This window comes from Notamacropus eugenii, chromosome 4, assembly GCF_028372415.1.
Source record: "Notamacropus eugenii isolate mMacEug1 chromosome 4, mMacEug1.pri_v2, whole genome shotgun sequence".
NCBI classification, from domain to species: domain Eukaryota; kingdom Metazoa; phylum Chordata; class Mammalia; order Diprotodontia; family Macropodidae; genus Notamacropus; species Notamacropus eugenii.
In genome coordinates this window covers 89,161,904-89,186,012 of record NC_092875.1, presented here as the reverse complement: position 1 = coordinate 89,186,012, position 24,109 = coordinate 89,161,904, and the positions used below count along the sequence as shown (strand labels likewise).

General features: G+C 41.4%; 1 protein-coding gene across 4 annotated transcripts in view; it reads right to left on the bottom strand.

The window, feature by feature from the left end:
• The window catches only part of ZC3H3 (zinc finger CCCH-type containing 3), a 519,902-nt gene that overhangs the window by 140,614 nt on the left and 355,179 nt on the right, over nucleotides 1-24,109 (bottom strand). For all 4 annotated transcript variants that reach the window (XM_072602834.1, XM_072602837.1, XM_072602835.1 and 1 more), the window contains exon 5: nucleotides 14,784-14,959. In XM_072602834.1, the coding sequence (XP_072458935.1) occupies nucleotides 14,784-14,959 (176 nt within the window). The remainder of the gene's footprint in view (nucleotides 1-14,783; nucleotides 14,960-24,109) is intronic.

The window sequence follows — 24,109 nt, the reverse complement described above, 5'->3', positions numbered from 1 at the left end:
GTTTAGCATCCAAATTTCTTCATAACCTTACTTTTCCACCTGACTTTTCCAGTCATCTTATACCCTGTTCTCCACCCCAGAATATGATCTTCAGTCTACTGACAATGACCTCCTTCATATTCCATGAACAAGACAATTAATTTCTCTATTCCAAGCATTTTCTCTGGTTGTCCCCCATGGCTGGAATGCTTTCCCTCTTCTCTGCCTCCTGGCTTTCGTAACTTCTGTCAAGTCTCAGCTAAATTCCCTCCCTCTATAGGAAACCTTTCCCAATCCCTTTTAATTCTAGTGCCCTCTTTCTTTCAATTATTTCCTAACTGTCCTGCACATAGCTTATTTGTACATATTTGTTTCCCTGTGATCTCCTCCATTATACTTTAAGCTCCTTGAGGGCCTCTTTATGTACCTGGTGCTTAGTTCAGTTCCTGGCATACATAGCAGTCATAGGTACATATACATGAAATAAAAGCTTACTGACGGAGCAAAGTTCCTGAGGCCCAGATATCTTTCTCACAAGAGTTAGCTGCTAGTAGACAGAATATTAGATCTGAAGGAAGGAGACTTTGGTTTTATTCTCTTCTGACTCATCTAGTCTTCCTGTTACCACTGCCAGAATAATCTTTCCTACCCTGTCATTCCTTGGCTCAAAAATCTTTAGTGGTTCCCTTCTATCTCCTAGATAAAATTCAAGTTCCTTGGTCTGTTATTCACGGTCCTCCATAACCTAGGACTGCCCCACCTTATCCATTACCAGATAGTAAACTGCAGACCAACTGAACCATTCCTTGCCCCAGGATCCCCCGCTGCATTCATGGACACTTCTCCCTCTCCTTCCAGAACCTCTCACTGCCCACATTGGAGCCCAGAGAGGAGCTGCTATTACAGGAGAGCTCGTCCCATCTCCTGACACCTCCTTTACAGACTCTTCCCAACAAGTTCACAACTACATTCCACGCCTCCCCACTCCGCTCCCAGTTCAGAAACTGTCACTGTTCCTGAATGGACCCCTATGGCTGTGCTCATCTGAACTTTTCTGGACCAAAGTGATCATCTCTATCATATATTTACCTCTGAATTCTGTTGCTCACAGTAAAAAGTAAGCTCCTTGAGGCAGGCATCATTTCTGCTTCAGTATTTTGTATTCCCAGCACTTAGCATGATGCTTCAAACATACTAAGAACTTAATGCATGCCTTCTCATTTATTAGTTCACTTTGGCCTCCAAGCCTTTGCTCAGGCAATTCCCTATATCTGGGATGTCTTCTTTTCCTCATTTGACCTGTTCAATTCCTAATGATCCTTTAAAAGATAACTCAAAAGCTATCTTCTCCAAGAAGCTTTCATTGATATCCTCAATTTACCATAATCTTCATCCTCAGACCTCACAAAGCACTTTATTTTGTACCTCTTGAATTTCTTTATCATACAATATTGTGTACCAGAATTAAATATATTGGTGTCTTATCTCCCCACTAACCATAAACTCTTTAAAGACAGAGAGATCCTGTCTTAATTAAACTTTGCATTTCCTTTGGTAGTACTTTGAACGTAATTAGTTAATGATTAATACTTAATTAATAATTAATAAATGTTTGTTGCATTTATATTAGTTGTGTAAGCCTTGGCTACTCAAACTGTGAGAGTTAAAGTTTCTTTACCTACCAGTGTAGCACATTTGGGGTTTTTTTTGTGTTCGTCCTTCATTGCCTAAGAAGACCATGCCATCAGAGAAATAATGACATGACTTGCACTTGACTTTGTTTTGAGTGAGGGAGGGCTGTGCAGGTCACCAGCCTCACTTGTCCTGCAGAGTCTTCTGAATCCAGTGACCAGATATTCATCAGGATGACTGGAGATGACTCAGGATGAGGCAAGTGTGGTTAAGTGACTTGCCCAAGGTCACACAGCTAGTGAGTGTCAAGTGTCTGAGGTGAGATCTGAACTCAGGTCCTCCTGACTCCTGCACTGGTGCTCTATCCACTGCACCACCTAGCACATAATACTTAACAAGCAACCTCAGAGGCCTACTGGGAGAAAAGCATTTGTAAATACTAAAGTGCTACAGAATTATTCGTATTGAAAATCACTGTCAAACTGTGATATGATGGAGAAAGAGCTAGAGGCAACAAGGAAGGGAAGAGCAATGAGCATTTATTGAGGACTATGTGCCAGGCACCATGCAAAGCACTTCACAAGGATTATCACACTGGCTTTGAGGGGAACAAAGCTGGTACTTGGCTTCCACTCCTGACACTGCTCTGACATTCCTTGGGTACCTGGGCAAGCTCCTGCACCCAGCTAGGCCTGAGGTCTCCCACGTGTAAGATGAGGAAGGTTTTACTTGACAGACTTAGATGTCCCTTTTCAGCTCTTAATCTCTGGCCTCATGACCCTAAAATCCCAGATGTCACAACCTGTGTGACTGTGAGCAAGTCATTTCACCTGCTTCAATCTCAGTTTTTCCATATGTAATGAGGCAGTTGGAATAGAAGGTCGACTGCAGCTCTAAATCCTAAGAGCCCATTATTTCTGTGCTCAGTATTGGTGTACAGTTCAACCCAAGAGCACTGAAATAGGTGCCCTGTTCCTGTGTCAATTCTCAGCTTTTTGGGATTCCCAGGACATAAGCACAGATTTCCTGGGGCACTTTCCTTACACTGGTCAGATGAGGGTTAAGAGGAAGTTGTTGACAGGAATGGGGAAATTTCCTGCTCACATATCCCAGAAAGTCCAACTCAGAGTGAAGAGAAATGAAGTGTTAAGCTTGGTCTACAATAGGCAAGGATGACACCCCAGGGAGTTGGTGGGAATAAAGTTACTTTACACGATACAAATTCTACCAGGGAGAAAAAGATGGAGATGTTAAAAAGGCTCCAAGATGCCCCAGTAGTTGGTGTCTGTGAAGGTACCTGGCTGTAGGGGAAAGGCCACGGTTAGAGAACACAAGGAATGTAGTAGCCCCAGGCCAACCCTCTTTGGTGAGCACAGAGCTACTAATCAGGCCTCAGCACACCTGCAAGCCCCCTGCATTCCCAATGACTGGAAGTGTAAGCACTGCAACACTAACAGATTGGGGTCAGGGCTGTTTTCCGGACAATGTCAAACCTTAATTTGGTTTCTGCTGCCTTCAATCTTCTACGAAGTTGTCCTTCTCCTTTTGAATTTATTAAAAAAGAGGGGGGCAGGGAACCTTCACATCCTTATAGGGTTTTACAGTTTACAAAGCCTTCTTCTCACAACAGCCTTTTGAAGTAGGTATTACAAGTTTTATCATTCCCATTTTACAGATGAGGACATTGAGTGTCAGGGAGGGAAAATAACTTGCTGCTTTTTGTCTTTCCATCTTTCCATCATCTTTTCAAATCAAGAGGTCAAGAATTTCTTGGGTTTCCCTATATCCTCTCTCTAACCCCCTAGAACATACATGCTTTTTGAGAGCAAGGATGCTTTTCTCTTTTGTCTTTGAAACCCAAGGGCCTAACATAAAGCCTTGCACACAGCAGGTACCTACTAAGTACTTGTTGAATTGAATTGGGAAATATGAGACAAAATTATTTGGAAGCAGATTTTGACTTACCCGAAGTAAAAACTTCCTAATAATAATGAGAACTGTAAACAATCTAGAAAGTGCTGCCTTGGAGGAAAGCTAGTTCCCTGCCCCTAGAAGTGTTCAAGTAGAGGTTGGAAGGCCACTTGTCAGGGATGTAGCAGGCAGGGACGTTACCTCTGGCTAGAGGTTATGAAGGCAGGAGTTAATTATTTGATTGGTGGTTAGACTGAGTAAGAGTCCTCTGCTCCTCCAAGTGACTACAGCTTGAGAAGTGTTGTCTGGGTAGAGCTTATGAGAAACACTTAGAATTTCAGGGTTCAAAGGGACCTGAGAGATGTCCAAGTCCAAACCAGTGTCACAATATTGACAAGTGGTAAACTTAGCCTCTACTTGAAGGTCTCCAGTACCAAGAAACTCATTGCTTCCCCAGAGAGCCAAGTTCACTTCTGGACAGCTCTGACTGTAAGGAGTTTCTCCTTCTATCCATTCTGAACTGGCCCTCTCCTTCTCTGCCGCACTCTTCCCTTGCTCCTATCTCCCGGTGTAAGGCAGAGTAACGAGGAGGCAGTTTGCAGATATGTGGTGGTTCCAGCAGCAGCAGCCAGACTCTTGCTTTCTTTCCCACTTAGGGAGACAGATGATGTGCTTGATCACTCCTGACAGGCCCATGATTGGCTGCTGATGCTGTGCCCTTACCCACCTTTTCAACTCCCACTCGCTACAGCCTGCCTGGTTTGGGGGAAGGGAGAACTAGGATAGCCAGGGGAGCAGGAAGGACAGCCTTCAGTCTGACATAGGAAAAGGAAGCCCAGTAGTCTTCAGCAATGTTAGAGAGGTTAGGATCACAGTCCTGGGCACAAGGAACATGCTTTCCTAGCTAAGAAAGATTGTCTCTTTTCATATTTCCTCTACATAGCACTTTGGATTTATGCTTTACACGTATATCTTGCTGCTCCTTTATCACCCCAACTGACTATACTGCCCTCAACAAAAAGTGGTAGGACAGGGTAATGGAAAGAACATGGATTTGGGTCAAGGAACTGGGTTCAAATTCCAATTCAACTGTTCACTGCCTCTGTAACTAGGGCAAATCACTTCCCCTCCAATGCTTCAACTTTCTTCTCTATAAAAATGATGACTAACTATGTGATCTCTCTGGTTCCTTTAAATTCTAAATCTGATGATACTTGTTCTGGAACTTTTGTTTCTTTCTAGCACCAAGAACAAGGCCAAGTACAGAGTAAGAACTGGAAAAAAATGTTTGGAGAACGTGATCCCTGAATGGAGCCTAGGAGGGAGAAGACAAAGACAAAACAGCTACTACAGTCTACTTGGGAATCAAGAAGTTTGTTTATTTCACATTTCCACATGAAATTCTAGAAAACTGCTTCTTTGAGAGAAAGGAAATAATTAGCCTTCAAAGGTAATCGAATCAAAATTTAAACTTAGACCTCCTGATTCCAAATCCAAAAGTGCTCTTTTCTCTTGTCTGGGCAACCTTTGCTGGTTGCCTAGGCGGACTGGTAGTAAATAGTTCATTGATGAATCTACAGATAGGAGGACAAGTTCTATTTGTGAGTGACAAATGCCAGGAGTAAATTGTCGCTCACAAAATTATAAACAAGCAGAATATTCAGAAAAAAGCAATTCTATCTTCTTCTGAAGACTTTTTTCCCTCATAAAGAACTTATTTAAAGGGGGAAAATATCCTAAGTATTCCAAGCTATGTACTTGTGGATAAATCACATCCCTGCTCTGGGTCTCAGTTACCTCCTCTGTAAGATGGGGTTAATACTATTTGCATTGTCCACTTCCCTAGTCTGTTGTAAGGAAAATACTTTGCAAATGTTTAAAATAATGTAGAAATGGAAATTTTATGTGAGCTATTCTTCAATTTTAAAAATCATATTTCCCACAAAAACTTTGAGGGGGGAGGAGGAAGGAGAAGGAAGAAGCTAAAGGCTAAATATTAAAGTCTCAGAATAGAAAAAAGGCTACTAAGTTAATTTTGTGAAGTTAGCTTCCAAGTACCCTTTGTGAGGATATCAGAGAATCCTTGGAAGCTCTTTACTGCCTCTGAGTATATTGGGACAGAACTGTTCCTGTTACAGCGCACGAGTGATCTCTTATAACCTTTGGGAAAATGTCATTTCCAAAGCACTTTCATATGTATTAACTTATCTGCTCCCTACAATACCTCTTCGAGGGCAACAGGGCAGATAATAAGCCCCACTTTGCAGAAGAGGAAAGAGACGCAATGAGGTGAAATGACTTGCCTAAAGTCACTGAGCTGGTAAAGTTGTCAGGCCTGCTGAGAGGGGAGGTCTCCCACCTTGTCATCAAGAGCTCCTTCTACTACCCAACATACAAAAATGGCCTTGCTTCTTCAAGTGGTATCAGAGTAGCTCCCATTTCCTGGCAGACCAGATCATGTCTTCATTGTATTTCACAGCCATCTTGTTCTCCTAGGCAGTGCAAGCACTGCACAGAGGGCCTGGGTTTGACAGGCAGATAGCCTGTGTCTCTAAGAATCTCACTGACTCCCTTTGCAGGTTAAGGCACTGCTCTAACTGGGGCCTGAGGAACTTGCCTTGGCTCAAAAGAAACCCATTCCAAGGGAATATGGCTCCAAGATGCTAAACTACAGTACTCATCACTGCTTATTGTAATTCTGTCCCAGCTTCCTCTGTGAGCCTGCCCTTGGGGAGCCTTATAAAGACATGTCATTATAATGAGGGGAATAATTAAAGGGACACCTTCAAGCACTTGTTTTTAATTTTCATTTCATTGTTTTTAATTTCCAGGCCATCTCAGCAGTGGCAGGGGAAAAGACAGACCTGGCAGCAATCTCGTTTTGGCATGTTAGGTTCAGAGGGCAGCCAAAGGCTCTGGATCCAAGGGCTATGTCCTCATAGAATACCCTGAAGGTAGGTTCAATTGGAGCCTAAGGCCAATTAATAACATCCCTTTAATAAGTCAAGGGATAGACTGATCCAGTGGGGATAGTGACCTGTATCTTTGCTTCAGAAAAAGCAGAGATTCACAAATCCCATTCTTAGTTAGGAGAGCCCTTAAAAATCAGCTTTTTGGCCCTCTCATTTTATAGATGAGGAAACCAGACATATTAAATTACTTAGGTTCCAAGAACATGGTTTTAACGAATCCCAGGCTCATCAAGGTTTTTCCAACCACCTTAGGCAGTCACCTGTCTATGAATGAACAAATTTATGGTCTCTGATGGTTACCAGTGTTCTCAAATGCTGTCTTCAGGCTCCCAAGCCCACTATGGCCAGCCTGGCATTTAGTTCTACATTTATAATATCTCTTGTATTTGCCTTCTACTCTTCTCTGATGCTGCTGTCACCCTAGTACCTTGACCACTGCAATAGTCTTCTGATGGGTCCCCTTACCTCACGTCTCTCCCCATTCCAGTCCATTCTTCACTTAGTTGCAAAAGTGATCTTACTAAATAGCTTAGGTCTGTCCATGTCACTCTTTCCCATTCCCACTCTCCCAACATCAACTCAATAAGCCTCAGTTTCCTATTACCTCCAAGATCAAATATAAAATCCTTTGCTTGGCTTTGAGGGAAGCCCAGTTTTCTTACACCTTACTGCATTCCACATACTATATACTATATGATGACACTCTATCTCCTGACTGGGCATTTTCAAAGGCTGTTCCACCCATCTCAAACTCCGAGCCCCCCTCCTCCTCATTTCCTTGGATTCCTTAAAGTTGTAGCTAAAGTGCCACCTTCTGCATGGAGCCTTTCCTGGTCCCCTTAACTCTCAGTGCCTTCCTTCTGAGATTTATTTTTTCCGTTTATCACATATATAGCTTGTGCACATAGTTAGTTGGCTGCATGTCTGTCCCATTAAAGTGTGAGCTCCTTGAGAGCACAGACTATTTCTTGCCTTTTCTCCTCACTGCTTAGCACAGTAGCTGGCATCTAATAAATGACTGACAAAAGCTGACTAACCGGCTCTCCTCTATCCTAAGAATGTACTTCCCTACCTCTATCTCCTGAAATCCCTGATTTCAAGAAAAAAAAAATAACCCTTTTATGACCCTAGTAGTCCGATTTTCTTTTATTCTCACCTACTTTACAACCTCTTGCATGTCTGACTTTATGATGCAACTAAAATTGCTGTTAATAAAGACACCAATGACCTTTTAATCAAAGGCCTTTGCTCAATCCTCATCCTTCTTGATATGACTGTGGCTTTTCAGATAGCTGACTAACTTCTTCTAACTATTCTTTCCTCTTTCTGTTTTTGCTATCCTCTTGGTATCTTAATATCTCTTGGTTCTCCTATTAGATTGATTCTTCTAAGTCCTTTTCCTCAGTGATTATTCATATCCTATGTCCCCTAACTTGGGGAGCACTTTAAGGAGCCATCTTGGGACCTCTTCCTTTTTCTCTCTACACTATTTTTCTGACTTCATCAGTTCCCATGGATTCAATAATTATTTCTATGTGAATGATATCAGATTTAATTACCTAGACCTAGTTACTCCTCTGGATTCCACACGATCAAATGCTTAGATAGGTACTGGCACAGTGGAAAGAATTCAGTATTTAGAGTCAGGAGGATATGAATTCAAATCCTGCCCCAGATACTTAGCTATGTAACCCTGGACAAATCACTCGACCTCTCTCAGTCTCAGTTTTCTGATTTGTAAAAGGGGGATGATAATAGCTTCTACTTCATAGGGTTGTTGTGAGAAACAAATGGAATAACATATATAAAGTACTCTGCAGACCTGAAAGTGCTAAATAAATGATAGCTATTATTAGACATCTCCACCTGGATTGGAATCTCAAATTCAACACGTCCAAAACAGAAATATCTTTCCCCCTCAAACTGATTCCTATTCCCATAACTTCCTTATTTCTGTAAAGGGCAACACACACTTCCGGCCAATCAGCTTTGTGAACTTTGAGTCAACCTCAATTCATCTCTACCCCTTTACCACATATATCCAATCAGCTGCCAAATCTTGTTGAGTTCTCCTCTGCAACATCTTGGCACATATTCCTTTTTCTCTATCTACACTATCACCTCAGTTCAATCTCTCATCAGCTCTCACTTAAGACTATTGCAATGGCCTTCTAATTCATCTTCTTGTCTCGTTTATCCTCTACTTATCTGTCACAGTGATTTTCCTAAAACACAGATATGACTACGTCATTTTCTTGCTCAAGAAACTTCAGTGGCTACCTATTATCTCTAGGATCAAGTACAAACATCCATTTGGCATTTAAAGCCCTTCATGATCTGGCTCCAAATGATATTTCAATGCTTATTTCTCCTCGACACATACTCTAATCCAGCCAAACTGACATTCTTCTTCTTTCTCACACACAGGACAATCTATGTGCTTTTGCACAGACTGTCCCCTATGCCCGGCATGTATTCCCTCCTTACCTGTTCTCAGAAGAGTTTCCTTCAAAGCACATCTACAATTCTGTATCCTCCATGAAGCCTGATTTCCCCATGGTTTCTAGTGCCTTGTATTTATTTCACATATACCTATATGTGTCCATGTTGTCATATCTGATAGAATGTAAGCCACATGAAGACAGAGATGGTTTTGTTTTTGTCTTGGCATTTTGTTTTCACTTTGCAAAGTGTTAGCACAGAGCAGGCCCTTAAAAAATGTGTTGATTGTTTGCTGATGAAGAAATTCAAGGCAAAGGCAATCCTGTTATCTCTGCCCAAGACTTCTTCCATACCCTACTCTGTTTTTCTCTGTCTTAGGCCTCCTTTTTTCCTCCCTGTCTTTGAACCCCTTTCTTTCTTCTCCATTTCCCTTTTTCTCCCTATCTTTCCTCCTCAAAAAGAGTTCTTCCTTTTTCCATGCCTTCCCTCTCTTTCTAATCACTTCTGTTTTGGACTCCATTTCTCCTAGGCTTCCCTGTACTGAAGACAGGAGAACAGAATTTGAGAGACCTCAAATTCTAGAGACCTAGTATGAACTATACACAAGAGAAATCCTCACTGTAACATACCAGACAAGAGCCCCATGAGGTTAGTAGATCAGGCATTATTATCCCCATTACAAATAAGTATATTGAACCTGAAAGAAGACAGGTGACGTGTTCCAGTGAACGCCAGAGGAAAGACTTCATTCTAGATTATCTGACAGCCTTTGTCTCTATTAAGACCCTATGGAGCATTATGACCTTGAGCTTGAAGGCAGGCAGAAACTCTGGGGTCATAGGTTAGGACAAAAGGGATATTCTACTTTCCTGTTCTTAGCATGACCTCCAAGAACTCAAAAAGAAAAATAAAGAAACCTAACTTGTCTGACAGGTGAGTTACAGGTTTTGCCCTTAGGAATCCCAGATCCAAGCACAGACACATAGTCCATGACTACAGAGAACTCCCTGTTCTGAGGTAAGGGCTGGGGCAAACCCTACATGAAAGACATAAGAACACAATGAAATCAATAGGACTAAAGCGAGGACATGACAACTAGAGAAAAGGAGTTTTGAGCAAGTAATAAAAATCCTGTGATTGCTTTCCCAAGTGTGTCATATAGGGAGAAGAGGAACTCTTTTCTCCTGTCTTATTCTTCCTTCTGCAGTTACAACTAAAATGATTCTTTTAACCAGTGTAAAATCCCTTTGTCCTACAAGGGCAAAGGGAAGCCAAGATAGCAGGACCAAGTAACCCTTCTTAGACTGACAATGTATTGCCTTTTCCATCCCCATCTGATAGCAAATGGCTAACTGTCAGGATAAGTCATAAAACATATGTGGGGTGGGATGTGAGAGAGATTATTTGTTTTCTAAAGAATCAGGCTGGCTTTTGACTGAAAGGGCTTGGGTTGGCCGAAAACTATTACTTCAATGAAAAATTATTAGGAGTAAATCAACTGGAAGCAGGGAGAGTCAGGGAACAGGTAGAAGAAGGAATCAAGAGAGGTGAAGGGCAAGAATGCTTTATGGGAATAGGTTTGGCATGAGACAAGTCTATAGATTCATGTAAATATTTCTATACCAAGGTTTAGGGGGAAAAAAGTACATGTACATACACAGACACACAGACACAAATACTTACCTTTGGAGGGTACTGAGGAAGGAGAGTCAATCCTAAACCTTGAATTTCTTTTTCTCTAAATGCAGCAAGGTGGTGCAGTATATAGAGTGCTGGCCTGGAGTCAGGAAGACCTGAGTTCAAATCTGGCCTTACATACATACTTATCACTTAACCCTGTTTACCTCAGCTTCCTCATCTGTAAAATGAGCCGAAGATAGAAATGGCAAATCACTCTAGCACCTTTGTCAAGAAAACCCCAAATGGGGTCAGAGTCAGACATGACTGAAACAACTCAACAGCAACAATCTCTCTACCCCTACATCTTGAGGAATACTTCTAATCAATCACTGTGGTCAAAAGAATCTTGTGGAAGGGGGGAAAAAACCAACAGTAACTGGTTCCATGTTATATAGCACTGCCATTGCAATATACTTTTAAGATATAATCCTTATGTTAATGGATCTTTACAAAACCTGGTGAAGTCAGCAGAGACACTCCCATACTGCATAGATAAGGAAAGTGAGGAGACCAAAGGACTTGCCTAACAACTACTCTTCCCTTTTCCATGGAACTTTAAGGTTTTAAGTGTTGTTACACTATGAGAGAAGCAGTATTTCCCATATTACAGATGAGTAAATTAAAGCACAGAGAGAAGATGGTACTTGTCTAAAACCACAAGCTAGTTAGTGAGAAAGGTGGGGCTCAAAACCAGGTCATTTTGCCTTCAAGTCTACTGTTCAAAATTTCCACTGTTTCATGTATTAAAGTGAAGTTTCCTGACTTATATCACACATCAGGCAGTATAATAAAGAATGTGATAAGGGCAAAGAAGTGAGCTAGTTAAAGCACTTTGGGAAAACTTAAGAAAGATGAAAGAAAATATTTTTACATGGGGAAAAAAAAACTTTCATGGAAGACTTCTTGAAGGAAGAGAAACACTTCAATAAACAGAACTAAGTATCTTTAAATACAATTCTGGATTAGGAATTGAATCTTCTTGGAGGTGGTGAAGGGAAAACATGTTATTGGAAGTGTATTCCAAGTATGGGGATGTCTTAAAGAAGATAGCAAGATGAGGTCAGAAAACAGCAAGTAGTAAAACATCTATAAATTGGCTGGAATGTAGAATGTGTGAAGAGGAATAATGTGAAATAAAGCTGAAAAGCAGGCTGAAGCTAGACTGTGATGGCCCATAAATGCCCTGCAGGTGAGGGAATCTGTTCTTTATCTTGGATGGAAGAGAGAGCCAATGAAGGTTTTTGTACAGGAGAGTGACAGGGCTAGATTTCTGCACTTAAGACAATTATTTCAGCAGTTTTGGGAGAAGCTGGAAGCAGGGAGACCAATTAGGAGACTGTACCAACAGAACAAAAGAGAGGTGATAAGGACTTAGACTAGGATGATGGCACTCTAAAAAGAAAGAACAGATCTGAGAGATATTGTTATTGAAGGGAGAATTGATGATTTTTGACAGTAAGAAAAGTATTAGGAGAGAGAGGAACAAAAGATGCTTTTGCTACTTTTGAGTTTAGGAGGATGGTGGTATCATCAAACAAAATTAGATAACTTGGAAAGAAGGGTAGGTTTTGGCAACAGATTATGAGTTCACTTTTGGGGCAGGCAGGACATCTTATTGGTGAGACATCTTATCAGTGAGTTAGGGATTTGAATCCAGAGCTCGGTGTTTGAAATATAGAGGTTAGAAGTCACCTGCAAGAAGATGATATCTGAAAGGGGAATATGGGTGGCCAAGACTAACAAGTGACAGCACTTAAAGCACGAAGACTTAAGGGAACATTTTTTTTTTTGTAGATAAGGGCGTAATGGAGAAGTAGCAGTAATGAAAAAAAAAGCAGAAAAAGAAACTCCTAAGCACCCATTCATAAAACATTTCAGAAAAATGGCTCAGGTGTCAGATCAAGAAAAATTAAATGGTGGAGATGATTCAGAGTTAGGAATTAGCAGAATGCGAACAGGAATTCAAAGGTAGAGAATAGTGCCCTATTAACATGGTGAGGACTGTTCAAGGGCGTAAGTGATGCCAGAACTTAAGTGAAAGATTGGGAGAATAAGGGAGGAATGAAGGCACTAGAGATCAGGATGAGGGCCAAAGAACAGATTAAGGAAAAAAGAGGCATTCAGAGAGGGAGAAAGGGAAGAAAATTGCATTACAGAGGGGAATTTCAGAATAGGGGAGATAAAGTAGTATGATAAAGGTGAAGTCTAAGGTGCATGACCTTCCCGACAGGAGGCTGAGGTAGAGAGAACAAAGAGGTTACTTGAGTTAAAGAGGCAGATGAGTTGAAAGGCTAATATTGTCAGGTGGACTGTCATGAGTCAGAGAAATTAGATTTGTTTTGCTTGACCTCAGAGGGAAGAACTACAAACAACAGATGCAAATTGCACAGAGGCAGGTATTAACTTCATATAAAGAAAAACTTCCTAATGATTTGAGCTCTCCACCAGTGGAGTGGACTACCCTAGGAGATGATCAGTTCCCCATCACTGGAGGTCTCCAAGTAGAGAAGAGATGATCAGCTACCAAGTATGATGTACAAGGGATTTCTGACCAGGCACCAGCTACATCAGGGGATCATAATCTGGAGTATACAAACTGGTTTAAAAATACGTTGATCACTATATTTCAACATAATTGGTTTCCTTTCCAATCCTATGTGTTTTATGCATTTAAAAGTATTAGTCTGAGAAGGAATCCACAGGTTTTACCAGACTGGGAAGGGGTCTGTGACACCAAAGAAGTTAAGAATTCCTGAGCCAGAGGATTTCTCTGAGTCCTCTTACAGAAAAACCCCAGTCTTCTTACTTCCAAACCAGTGTTCTTTCAATTGCATCATTTCTCACCACATTTTCAGTCCAGAAACTATTGTTTGCCTCAGAGGAGTTTATGACCAGGGCTGAACAGGCCATGTACTTTTTTGAGGTGCATACATATTCTCTTCAGGTCTCTGTCTCTTGCTATGGTTCCCTGTGGTGCTAGGGAAGTATGCTGGCAGCTGGGGCCTTTGCAATCTGGCACACAGCTTAGAATCTCACTCTTCTTGATGGACAAGAAAGAGGGGAAATTGGACTGAGACTGAAATATTTTTCTAGTTAATTTGTACAATAACCGAGTCCAAAGAATTTCCTTCTCCTCATCCTGCTTCCCTGTGCAGCTGGAGCTAGAGGTACGGCTGAGATGCCGATTTTAGACACAGTTAGCAAGGCATTGCCAACATGATTATGGCAGGAGCAGCAGGCCCCAGGTGTTCACTAACCCCTATCTTGTTTATCATACCTGCCTCATTTCTTTTGTCCAAAAGGAAAACACACGCACACACGCATATGCACACAGACACACGTGTGCACATTCCCTTAGAAAATGAAGGGAAGCTCAGCCAAGTGATAAAGGCAGGCATATGGCTCCCTTGGGGCTGTCCTCTTCCTTCCTGTCTCCATTCAGGCTTTTCCCTTGGGATGTCAAGATAATTGAAATTTCCTCACCCACTGGGGCCCTCTGTTTTGAAGCAAGTCTTCCTTCTCTGCTCTAAGATCCTCAATCTGTCTTGTTTTTGACGGCTCTTGAGATATTCCTTTATATGTATTTAATAAGAAAATTAATTCCCTGTGCTAGACCATTTGGAAAGCATTCATTTGGAGCGTCTCCCTTGGCACTTTACCCCTTTGCTCAGAGCTGTAGTGTGGCTAGGGCTCGTTGGAGCCTGATTATCTTAGGCCTGAGGATTCTGCCCTTTGGTTGGATGAGAGGAAATTACAAAAAGAAAAATACCTGGAAGGAGTGGGTAGGCTGCCTGGTGCTGTGAATGCTTGTTAAATGTTCTCTATACTGAATTACGTGCCCAAGTCTCAAAAGGACAGTGACGACAATAGGCAAGGCCTCAGGGAGCCAGGAATTGGCAAAGTTTAGTTGCTTCTTCAACTACGTTTGTCTTCTAGTACTTAGAATAATCACAGGATCACTGAATTTGAGACAAAAGGAACCTTAGAGATCATCTAGTCTAATTCCTTCACTTTACAGACAAGGAAGCAGAAGTCCAGAGAGGAAAACTGACCTCCTTAAGGATGCTGAGGTTCTGAACCCGGCTTTGATGATTCTTTCTACTATGCCCCAATGCCTCCCTATCTTTTTGCCAACATGATCAAGTCTTCAATAAAGGCCCAGGTCACCTGCTCTTAGAGGATGCTTGTTGTTCCCATCATTAGGCTTGCCCGAAGTCTTAGAAAGCTTGTTAGCAGACACCCTGTACATGACGCCTCCGATACACCGGTAACCCTTGCTCTTCCACGTGGGTGGACTTGTCTGTGATTTCCCACTCAGGGCTGAGTGTCGCATTCGATTCAGTCTGCAAAAGCAAGGAGATACCATGTCATGTCAAAAGCTTCTCTGATAAATATAAGGGGAGTTGGATTGACTGCAAACCATCATGGAGAGATAACAGGGCCAAGCAGAAGAAAATTTAGTAAGTGACCATGTCCACTGACATGTGGGATAAGAAAGAGAATTTCTGATGGTGACCTCTGGAGAGCTCTATGCCATGGCTTTTATGGCATCAATTGAGAATAACAACAGCAACTCAAGTGTCTACAAGATTTGCTTCATAACCACCCTGTAAAGCAGAATGTGTCTTTATTATCCCCATTTTGCAGATTTAGAAAAATGAGGTTCAGAGAAGGGAAGTGACTTGTATATGGTCATGGGAATGAATAGCACACCAGTGTCTCCTGCCTCAGAGAATTAGTCAAGGTGATAGACTAGTGGTATCTGGGTTAGTATCACAAAATAACCAGGCTAATGGTATCAAGCTAGACAAGCCCCAGGCCAAAGAATCTCCTTTTCTCCTTCTCTCTCTAATTAAGAAAATTAATTTGTCAAATTACCCTGAAAAAAGATGGTAATGTCAGAAAACCAAGAAATGATTGGATATTACAACTCCATAGTGGTTGGGAAGGGGGAGGAAACAAGTGTTAATTAAGTGCCTACTACGTGTCAGGCACTGTGCTAAGTGCTTCACAAATATTCTCTCATCTAATCTTCTCAACAACCTTGAGAGAGAGATATTATTACTATCCCCATTTTATAGCTGAGGAAAGGCATAGAGAAGTTATGTGACTTGCCCAGGGTCACTTGGCTAGTAAGTATCTGAGGTCGAATTTTAACTCCGGTCTTACTGACACCAGACCTAGCACTATCCATTTCCATCCCAATGCCTAGGTATCTAGGTGGTACAGTAGTTAGAGGTCCAAAAAAACAGAAAGAGAGAAATATTAGAGAGTAATATTTATTTATAATAGTGCAAATGCAACTCACAGTATCCTTTTAGAAGCAGAGACTGGTGGTGTGATATTTGTAAAGGAGGCCATGTCTACCTTTTCCTTCCTGCCTCTCTGCTTAACTACTATTTGACATTTTCTCGCCTCTGAAGTCTAGGTAGGGAAAAAATGAACAGTCCAGACTTCTAAAGAGAAGAGTAAAAAATTTACTGATAAGGCCAAAGAGGTACTTATTTTAATAAGGATGAAGGAATAATATTCCAATGGCAGAATTTCAGACATCAATGAAATGGCAAGAACCACATATTTGGAAGTAAAGACCTTACTTCTGCCTGTTAAATTTATGTTTACCTGCTAAGGCCAACATTGGGTCCTGGGAAGCTGCCCTGAAGAAAAGAAGGATCATACAGACCATTCTTGAGTAGAGAAAGGTCATGTGACTGGGGAAATGGTACGGGCTCCAGAAAGAGAATACTGTGGCCAAAAGGTTTTTCAGATCTAGCTCATGTCTATGCTCTAAACTAGACCACGATGTTTATAGCTAATGAGGGTGGGTCTTGAGACTAGCTTAGTGCCTTCCTGCTTGCTTCCCCAGGGCCTAATGGTACCTGGTTGTTGACAAATATTTTTGCCTACAGGCCCATAGTACCTCCATATAGAAAGATCCTGTGTGGGCAAGAACATGTTCCATCCTAAGTGTTTTTCCAGAAGCAGCTCTGTCAGCTGGGAAAAGGCCTTACAGTCCCCAGCTAAAGAGTTGGACTATTTATGCTCTTTGAGGGGGAACTTCACATTAGCTCCTACATGATCCATGTGTCTGCCCTACAAAAACGGGACTTTCCTGAGGTGTGCCTGTGGCTGCTTCCTTCTACCATCGCACTCTCCCTTTTTGAAATGCTCTGCTGGCTTCTCAAGCCCTCCGTGAACTAAATTAACAGCAACATTAACCTTCCCCTCTTGGGAACAGCTCCACTATTATTACTCTTTTATATCATTATTCTATTTGTTGCCATATCATTATCATCTCATTTTCCTTTGGATTTCAAGAGGAAGCTATGGACACGGAGTATTATATAGTGAATCTACTTGTTCTTGCTTCTCTCATTTCTTTTCCTCTTTCTCTTTTCTGAATTTATCTACTCTTTTTCTGTCATCTTTCATTTCTCTTCTCTCCACTCTTTCTTCTCCCTTTACGTTTTGACCTCTCCTTTTGTGCTGTTCATTCTCTTCCCTCCAGCAACTTTTTTTTCTTCTACTGTGTCTCTCCGTCTGTGTCCTGCTTCTGTCTTACCCTACTTTCTTCCATTATCTCTTTCCCTCCATTGGTTCCTCTCCCCGACCTCCCTTATTTAGCTTAGTGATTTTCATTCTGCCCATTCTCTGTTAAGGCCATAGGGTCTTTCTTTTTCTTGGGAATTTAATCCATTCAGCTTTGGAAGTCTCAACCTGGAAGCTCACACATCTTGATGGTCCCTCTATCTAGAGGCACTTGTTCTGTTTCACATTCCATCCTATTCATTTTCTTGCCACCTACCCTGTCACTGTCTCCTCTTTCCCTCTTTCCCAACTTCCCTAACCCTGTCCCTCAGGCTTTCTATCTGGTTTTCTGGGAGACCTGATCAAATCAATATTGCCATCTCTATTAGAAAGCTCATGTTAATTAATTCCCCTTTGGCTCAACTCACCATCCTTGTGATCCCAAACCAAAATACTCATCTCTAACTACCAGTCCCCAGCAGGGCTTATCACTCTTTACATGATTCTATCTGTCTGTTTCATTCATTCACGTATACACTACACCACACTAGGTCAGTTGTCTAAAATACCTTTCCAAGCTGAAGTTAGATTGGTGAGCTTCTGCTTGCTAGAAGCAAGGTGTTAGGTTAGGCCAAGGGTGGCATATTTGGAGCTAGGCCAGGACGTATTCACTGGCCCAGAGGGTACAGGATACTCATATCATCAGCAAAGCTCTTCAGATGGACAACACAACAGCAGGGAGTGAAAGAACAAGAGCAAAAAGTGGTGCTGGGGAGAGAAGAGAAATATGGGCTGGAGAAAGTCATCAAAAAAGCTCAGGATGAAACATTCTACAGGGTTGGTCTTGGATCCCACAGTCTGATAACTTACTAGTCATGGCAAGGGACAGTCTGAAGAACACAGCATCTGTCTGCAACTTCAAAAGGTGAAGGATGACTCCACGCATTCAGAACCTCAGTGAGCAGCTTGTGACACTTGAATTTTTCAAGCCCTTTCGGAGGCTGTCACTATTTCAGGCCTGCATTCCTCTACTGCAGACTTGGATCCCTAGCCTCCCTGAGGGATCAGCTCCTGTTGTGCATTCCCCACTATGTAAATCAAAATGGTTTCTGCTTTTGTTCTACCTCTTTCTTGACCTCTTCAATGCCTAGTTTATCAACTAACAGAAAGGTAGAGCTTATTCTTTAATTTTGATAGTATGGTAGCAACATTTACCAGTAAACTACCTCTTTCAAAGGGCAGCAAGATGGCACAGTGGATAAAGTCTGGGCCTGGAGTCAGGAAGACCTGAGTTCAAATCCAGTCTCAGACACTTATTAACTGTAGACCCTGGGCAAGCCACTTAACCCTGTTTGCCTCAGTTTCCTCATCTGTAAAATGAGCTGGAGAACGGAATGCTAAACCACTCCAGTATCTTTGCTAAGAAAACCCCAAATGGAGTCACAAGGGGTCAGACACAACATAATGCTTTTAGATGTGCATAATAACTCTTTTCCCTACCCTGTGAGGTAGGTAATAAAAATATCCTACAGAGAAGAAAATACAAGCTTACAGAGCTGAAGTGAATTACCCAGGGTCACATAGCTAGTTAAGTGTCAGAAATAGGATTTGAACTCTGGTGTCTTCATTCCAAGACTAGTATTCTTTCTCCATTCATTTCCCATCCAGCTTCACTCCTTTGGACTTCTCTACCATGCTCCAGGAACCTTTTCATCCTGGCCAGATCACTTCAGCCCTAGGGGCTCACACCTCCTTCAGTCTACTCTGCTGGGGCCCCTGCCTCTGATCTGGGGAGCTCCAGCCCAGGCCAGCCACTATGGCACTTCTCACCAGGCTGCATTTCTCGAACCTCCTCCATCATGCCCCAGCACCTGGTACCTTCCCTCCCCATTCACTTTGTAGCTTCCTTTTATGTGTTGCCTTCTCCTATTAGATTGTAAGCTCCTTGAGGAGAAGGAATGTCTTCCTATTTTGTATCTGTATTCCCAGCATTTCACACGCTGCCTGACACAGAGTAGGTGCAGTGTTCAGAGAAAAGAGAGATTGCCAAGGCTTCAGGTGGATGGGAAAGGCCTTACCTGAAGGAGGCAGGAACTGAGCTAAGCCTAGACAGACAGGTAGGATTCAGGTAAGCAGACAGTATGGGGATGGGGCTTCCCTGGTCATCTTAAGCCATAGGAATCTTAGTTCTTACAACTCCTGCATATATACTACAACAAAGAGAGTTGAAACATATAAGAATTATACAAAGTAAAGTATCATAAGGACAAAGGAAAGGTTCAGACAAAATACTCTGGTAAATCTGAGAGAGAAGGCTTTCATGTAGAGGGCTGAGGAAAGGTTTCATGGAGGAAATGATGGAAGCTGATTTTCAAAAGTACAGAAAAATCTCAATAGGCAGAGATATGGGAGGAGCACATTCTAGGCACAAGGGTAGGAATGGAACGCATAAACGAATTCAGGGGAGGTAGGACCAGATCAGGGAACAATTAACGGTGCAGTCTGAAGGAAATTTAGAGTAAATGAAGAGAAGTGGAAGGAAATAAGGCTGGAAAGGTAGGAGGGGACCAGAGGGACTTGAATGCTAAGGATTATTTATTTAATCCAGGAGGCTTTAGATAACAGTGTGGGCTAAAACTTCTAGGTCTGTGACTAACAGAATAACATGTGAACAGCATTTTATGGTTTAGGTAATACTTTCATATTTTTCAGTTCTCTTGCTAGCCCAGTGAATTAGGAAGGAGAGGATTACTGCTGACATTTTATAGATGAAGAAATGAAGGCTCAAGTAGGGGAAGTGACTTTCTCAAGGTCACACGGTTAGCAAAGAAAGGACCTAGAACCGAAGCCCAGGTCTCTGGACTTCTGTGTCACTGTGCTAATGAATAATATCCTGCATTTATGTAGTGCCTTAAAGGTGGGCAAAGTGATTTACAAATATTACCTCATTTGATCATCTCACAAACCTCTGGGCTAGGTGCTGAGAAATCGAGTCACTTGCCTGGAGTCACATAGCTGTTAAGTGTGTCAGGCAGAATTTGAACTTAGGTCTTCCTGACTCCAGTTCTAGCACTCTAACCACTGTGCTACCTAGTTATCCACCCTGTATTTCATTGCTGGGAGGGAAGGGAAGGGAAAGAAGAGGGCAAAGGGATGCAGACACAATACTAGATGTAGCTCTTTCTAATGGATCACAGAATTTTGAAATTGGAAAGGCCCATAGAGATTATCTAATTCAATCTTCTTATTTGACAAAGGAAAAGCATTTGAGTATGCTTATGGTGAGAAAGTAACTACTTGCTTTCCTGTTCCCCTCTGCCATCTCCATGTAGGAACATCTCCCAATCCATCTGTATCATAGGCCAACTTGCCTCATGAAGGATTCTCCTCTTCTGTTTGGCCCTATTAAAGGGGTGTGTGTGTGTGTGTGTGTGTGTGTGTGTGTGTGTGTGTGTGTGTGTGTGTGTGTGTGTGTCTGTCTGTCTGTCTCTGTGTGTGTGTGTGTGTGTGTGTGTGTGTGTGTCTCTGTGTGTGTGTGTGTCTCTGTGCCACTGGGCCAAAAATGAACACCTCTTATTTTAGGTGGGAGAGGGAAGACATTGTATAGGGGCATCCTCACTATATCAGACCCACTCAGGAACCGTTATCTTCCACATTTAGTACTAATTTCAATGGGAATGTACTTATGCAAATTAAAGCTCTAATTCGATATTAGTTCAGACTATGCTTATAATGCTATTACTGCAAAGAATATCAATAGGACAGTGCTGAAAAATCTGTGTAAATTAAAGCCTGGTAGTCAGTCTATCAGCAAAATGCAATCCCTGTACAAATTACCTTTAAATTAAGATGTGTTTGAAAGAGAGAATAAGAACGTGTAATAGTTATATTTATTGGTAGCAAGACAGGCAGACTCACTTAACTTGCTGTTGTCCCTGGCTATCAACTCAGCTGCCCAACTCCCCAGAAGCTGCTGATTATGCTGAAATTCTGCAATATGAGAGGTAACTTCAGGACAGGATGTCCTGCATAGCCTGGGCCAGGCTAGCTCTTCTCCTTCAACTGATGCTGAGTTTAGACCAAGGTCAAGGTATCAGATGAGAGAAGAGCTCAAGGGGTTGGGTGTGGTACTGCAAGAGTAGGAAGCAAGCTTACTGTGGAGAACACATTCTAACAAGGAATTGATTCAACTGGTAAAAAAAGTAGCTATTCCTTAGTAGATTTACAAATGGTCAATGAAACTGGGCAAATGAATGGGCAATTTTCAAAACAAGAAATCTTAAGCTATCAACAACTATATTTTTAAAATGCTCTACATTGCCAATAATCAGAGAAATGCAAATTAAAGAACCGCAGAGGTTCTACCTTAACATACAGTCAAAAATGGCCAAAAAAGTGAAATGGTAATTGTTGGAAAAGCTTCAGGAAAGTAGGCACAGTAAACAAATAGGGACTGCTAGTGAAGCTGTTAATTGCCTAGCCCAGGGGTGGGGAATCTGCAGCCTGGAGGCCACATGTGGCTCTCTAGGCCCTCAAGTGCAACCCTTTGACAGAATCCAAACTTCATAGAACAAATCCCCTTAATAAAAGGATTTGTTCTGTAAAACTTGGACTCAGTCAAAAGGTGGCACCCAAGGACTTAGAAGGCCACATGTGGCCTCGAGGCCATAAGTTCCCCATTCCTTGTTTGGCCAGTCTGGAAAACTGCGCATCCTTTCTGACTCAACGATATACTATTACGAAGCATATATTCAGAGATCAAACAATGAGCCAAAGAACACACATGGACAAAAGTATAACAGCTTGTTCTGTTTTGGCAAAGAACTGAAAAATGTGGGAGTTGCCCACCTACTGGGGAATGCTAAACAAATGATAGCGTATGTGCCACCATGCACCAAGATGAGGTCAAAATAGATAAATGATTTAGACAGAAAAGGTTGTCGTAAATAAATTAGGGGAGCATGGGAAAATGTACCTGTCAGATCTATGGATAAGTAAAGAGTATGACTAAACAAGAGACAGAGAGGATCACAGGATGTAAAATGGGTAACTTTGACTACATGAAATTAGAAAGCTTTTGTACAAATAAAACTAATGCAACAAAAATCAGAAGGAAAATAAGAAATGGGAAGAAAATTTTTTACAGCAAGTTTCTCTGATAAAACCCTCCTTTCTCAAATATAGAGGGAACTGAACTGAATTTATAAAAAAAGTGATTCCCCAGTTGATAAATGCTCAAAGGATATGAATAGGCAATTTTTCAGCTTATATCAAGAGATACAAGAAAAAATGTTCTAAATCAGTACTGATTAGAGAAATACAAATTAAAACAATTCTTAAGATAAAAACTCACACCTATCAAGATTGACTAACATGAAAGAAAAGGAATGTGACAAATGCCTGAGGGGTTGGTGGCACTGTGAACCAGTCCCAAGATTCTGAAGAACAACTTGGAAATATGCAGTAAGGGCTATGAAACTTTGCATATACTTTGACCCAACAATACCACTGTATCTGTATCCCAAAGAGATTTTTAAAAAGGAGGGTGAGGGAGAGGACCTGTTTGTACAAAAATATTTATAAAAGCTCTTTTTGTGGTTTCAAGGAATTGGAAATGAGGGAATGCCCATCAACTGGGGAATGGCTGTACATGCTGTGGTATAGGACTGTGATGGAATCTACTGTGCTGTAAGACATGACAAGCTAGATGGTTTCAGAAAAACCTGGGAAGTCTTAAATGAACTGATGCAAAACGAAGGGAGCAGAACCGAAAGAATATTCTGCATAGTAAAAGCAATACTGTCAGAATGATCAACTGAAAACTCAGCTACTCTGAACTGAAGGACCCATAATGAAAAATGTTACCCACCTTCAGAGAGAGAACTGATGAACTCTGAGTGCAAAACCAAGCATGTTTTTTTCCCCTCTGGGGGCTGTGGGGGTTGGTTTAGGTGTTTTCTTTTGCAACATGGCTAATATGGAAATATATTTTGCGTGACTTCACAAATCTAACTGATGTCAAATTATGTGCCTTCTCAAAAAGGGGGGAGAGGCAAGAAGAAAAGAGAGAATTTCAAACTCAAAATTTTAAAAACTGAGTATTTAAAAAAAATACATGTAACTGGAAAATATTTAATGAAATAAAAATATATTGGGGGAAAAAAACTACTGTGCCATAAGAAATGGCAAAAGGGACACACTTTCAGAGAAACCTGGTAAGATTTATATGAACTGATGCAGAATAAAATAAACAGAACTAGGAAAACAATATAACAATAGTATTACAAAGTAAAACAACTTTGAAATATTTAATAACCTTTGCTGCTCATAATCATTTCTTTACAGATCTACCATTTGTTGGATTCTAGATTAGAGTGGAGCTCTTTCTCAGAAGAAGGAAATACCAGCCACCAGGCAATTGCCCACTAAGCCTGGCCAAACTAAACTTGACCAGTACTGAAGGTATTGGCTCTCTCTCTAGCGGCCCAGTATAAGTATACTGGGAAGCTGGAGATACAGAGAACCAAAAGTTAAAGGAACAGTACAATAGTACAGAACACTGAATCTAGAACAACTTGTGTTCCGGAATATTGAGGGAACCTAGAGCAAAAGTATGATCAGAGTGAGCAATAGTTAATCAGTAGAGGTATCCTGGAGAAAAGGAAAAGGTTTATAGATAGTGATAGATCTGAACAGATAAAACAGTTCACATGAAAAAGATCTGGGAGTTTTCTTGAACTAAAAGTTCAGTGAGCAGTGTGATATGACAGTCAAAAAATCTAACGTCAACTTTGGTTAAGCTAATGGAAGTAGTGCCCCGTCAATCAATCAATAAGCATTTATTAAGTGTCTATTACATGCCAAACACTGTGCAAGGGATACAGGGAGAAAAGAGCCCTTGTCCTCAAGGAACAAGACAGAATTCATTAAGAGAGAGAATTTAAGGTCTTTGAGGTGCATTCTTT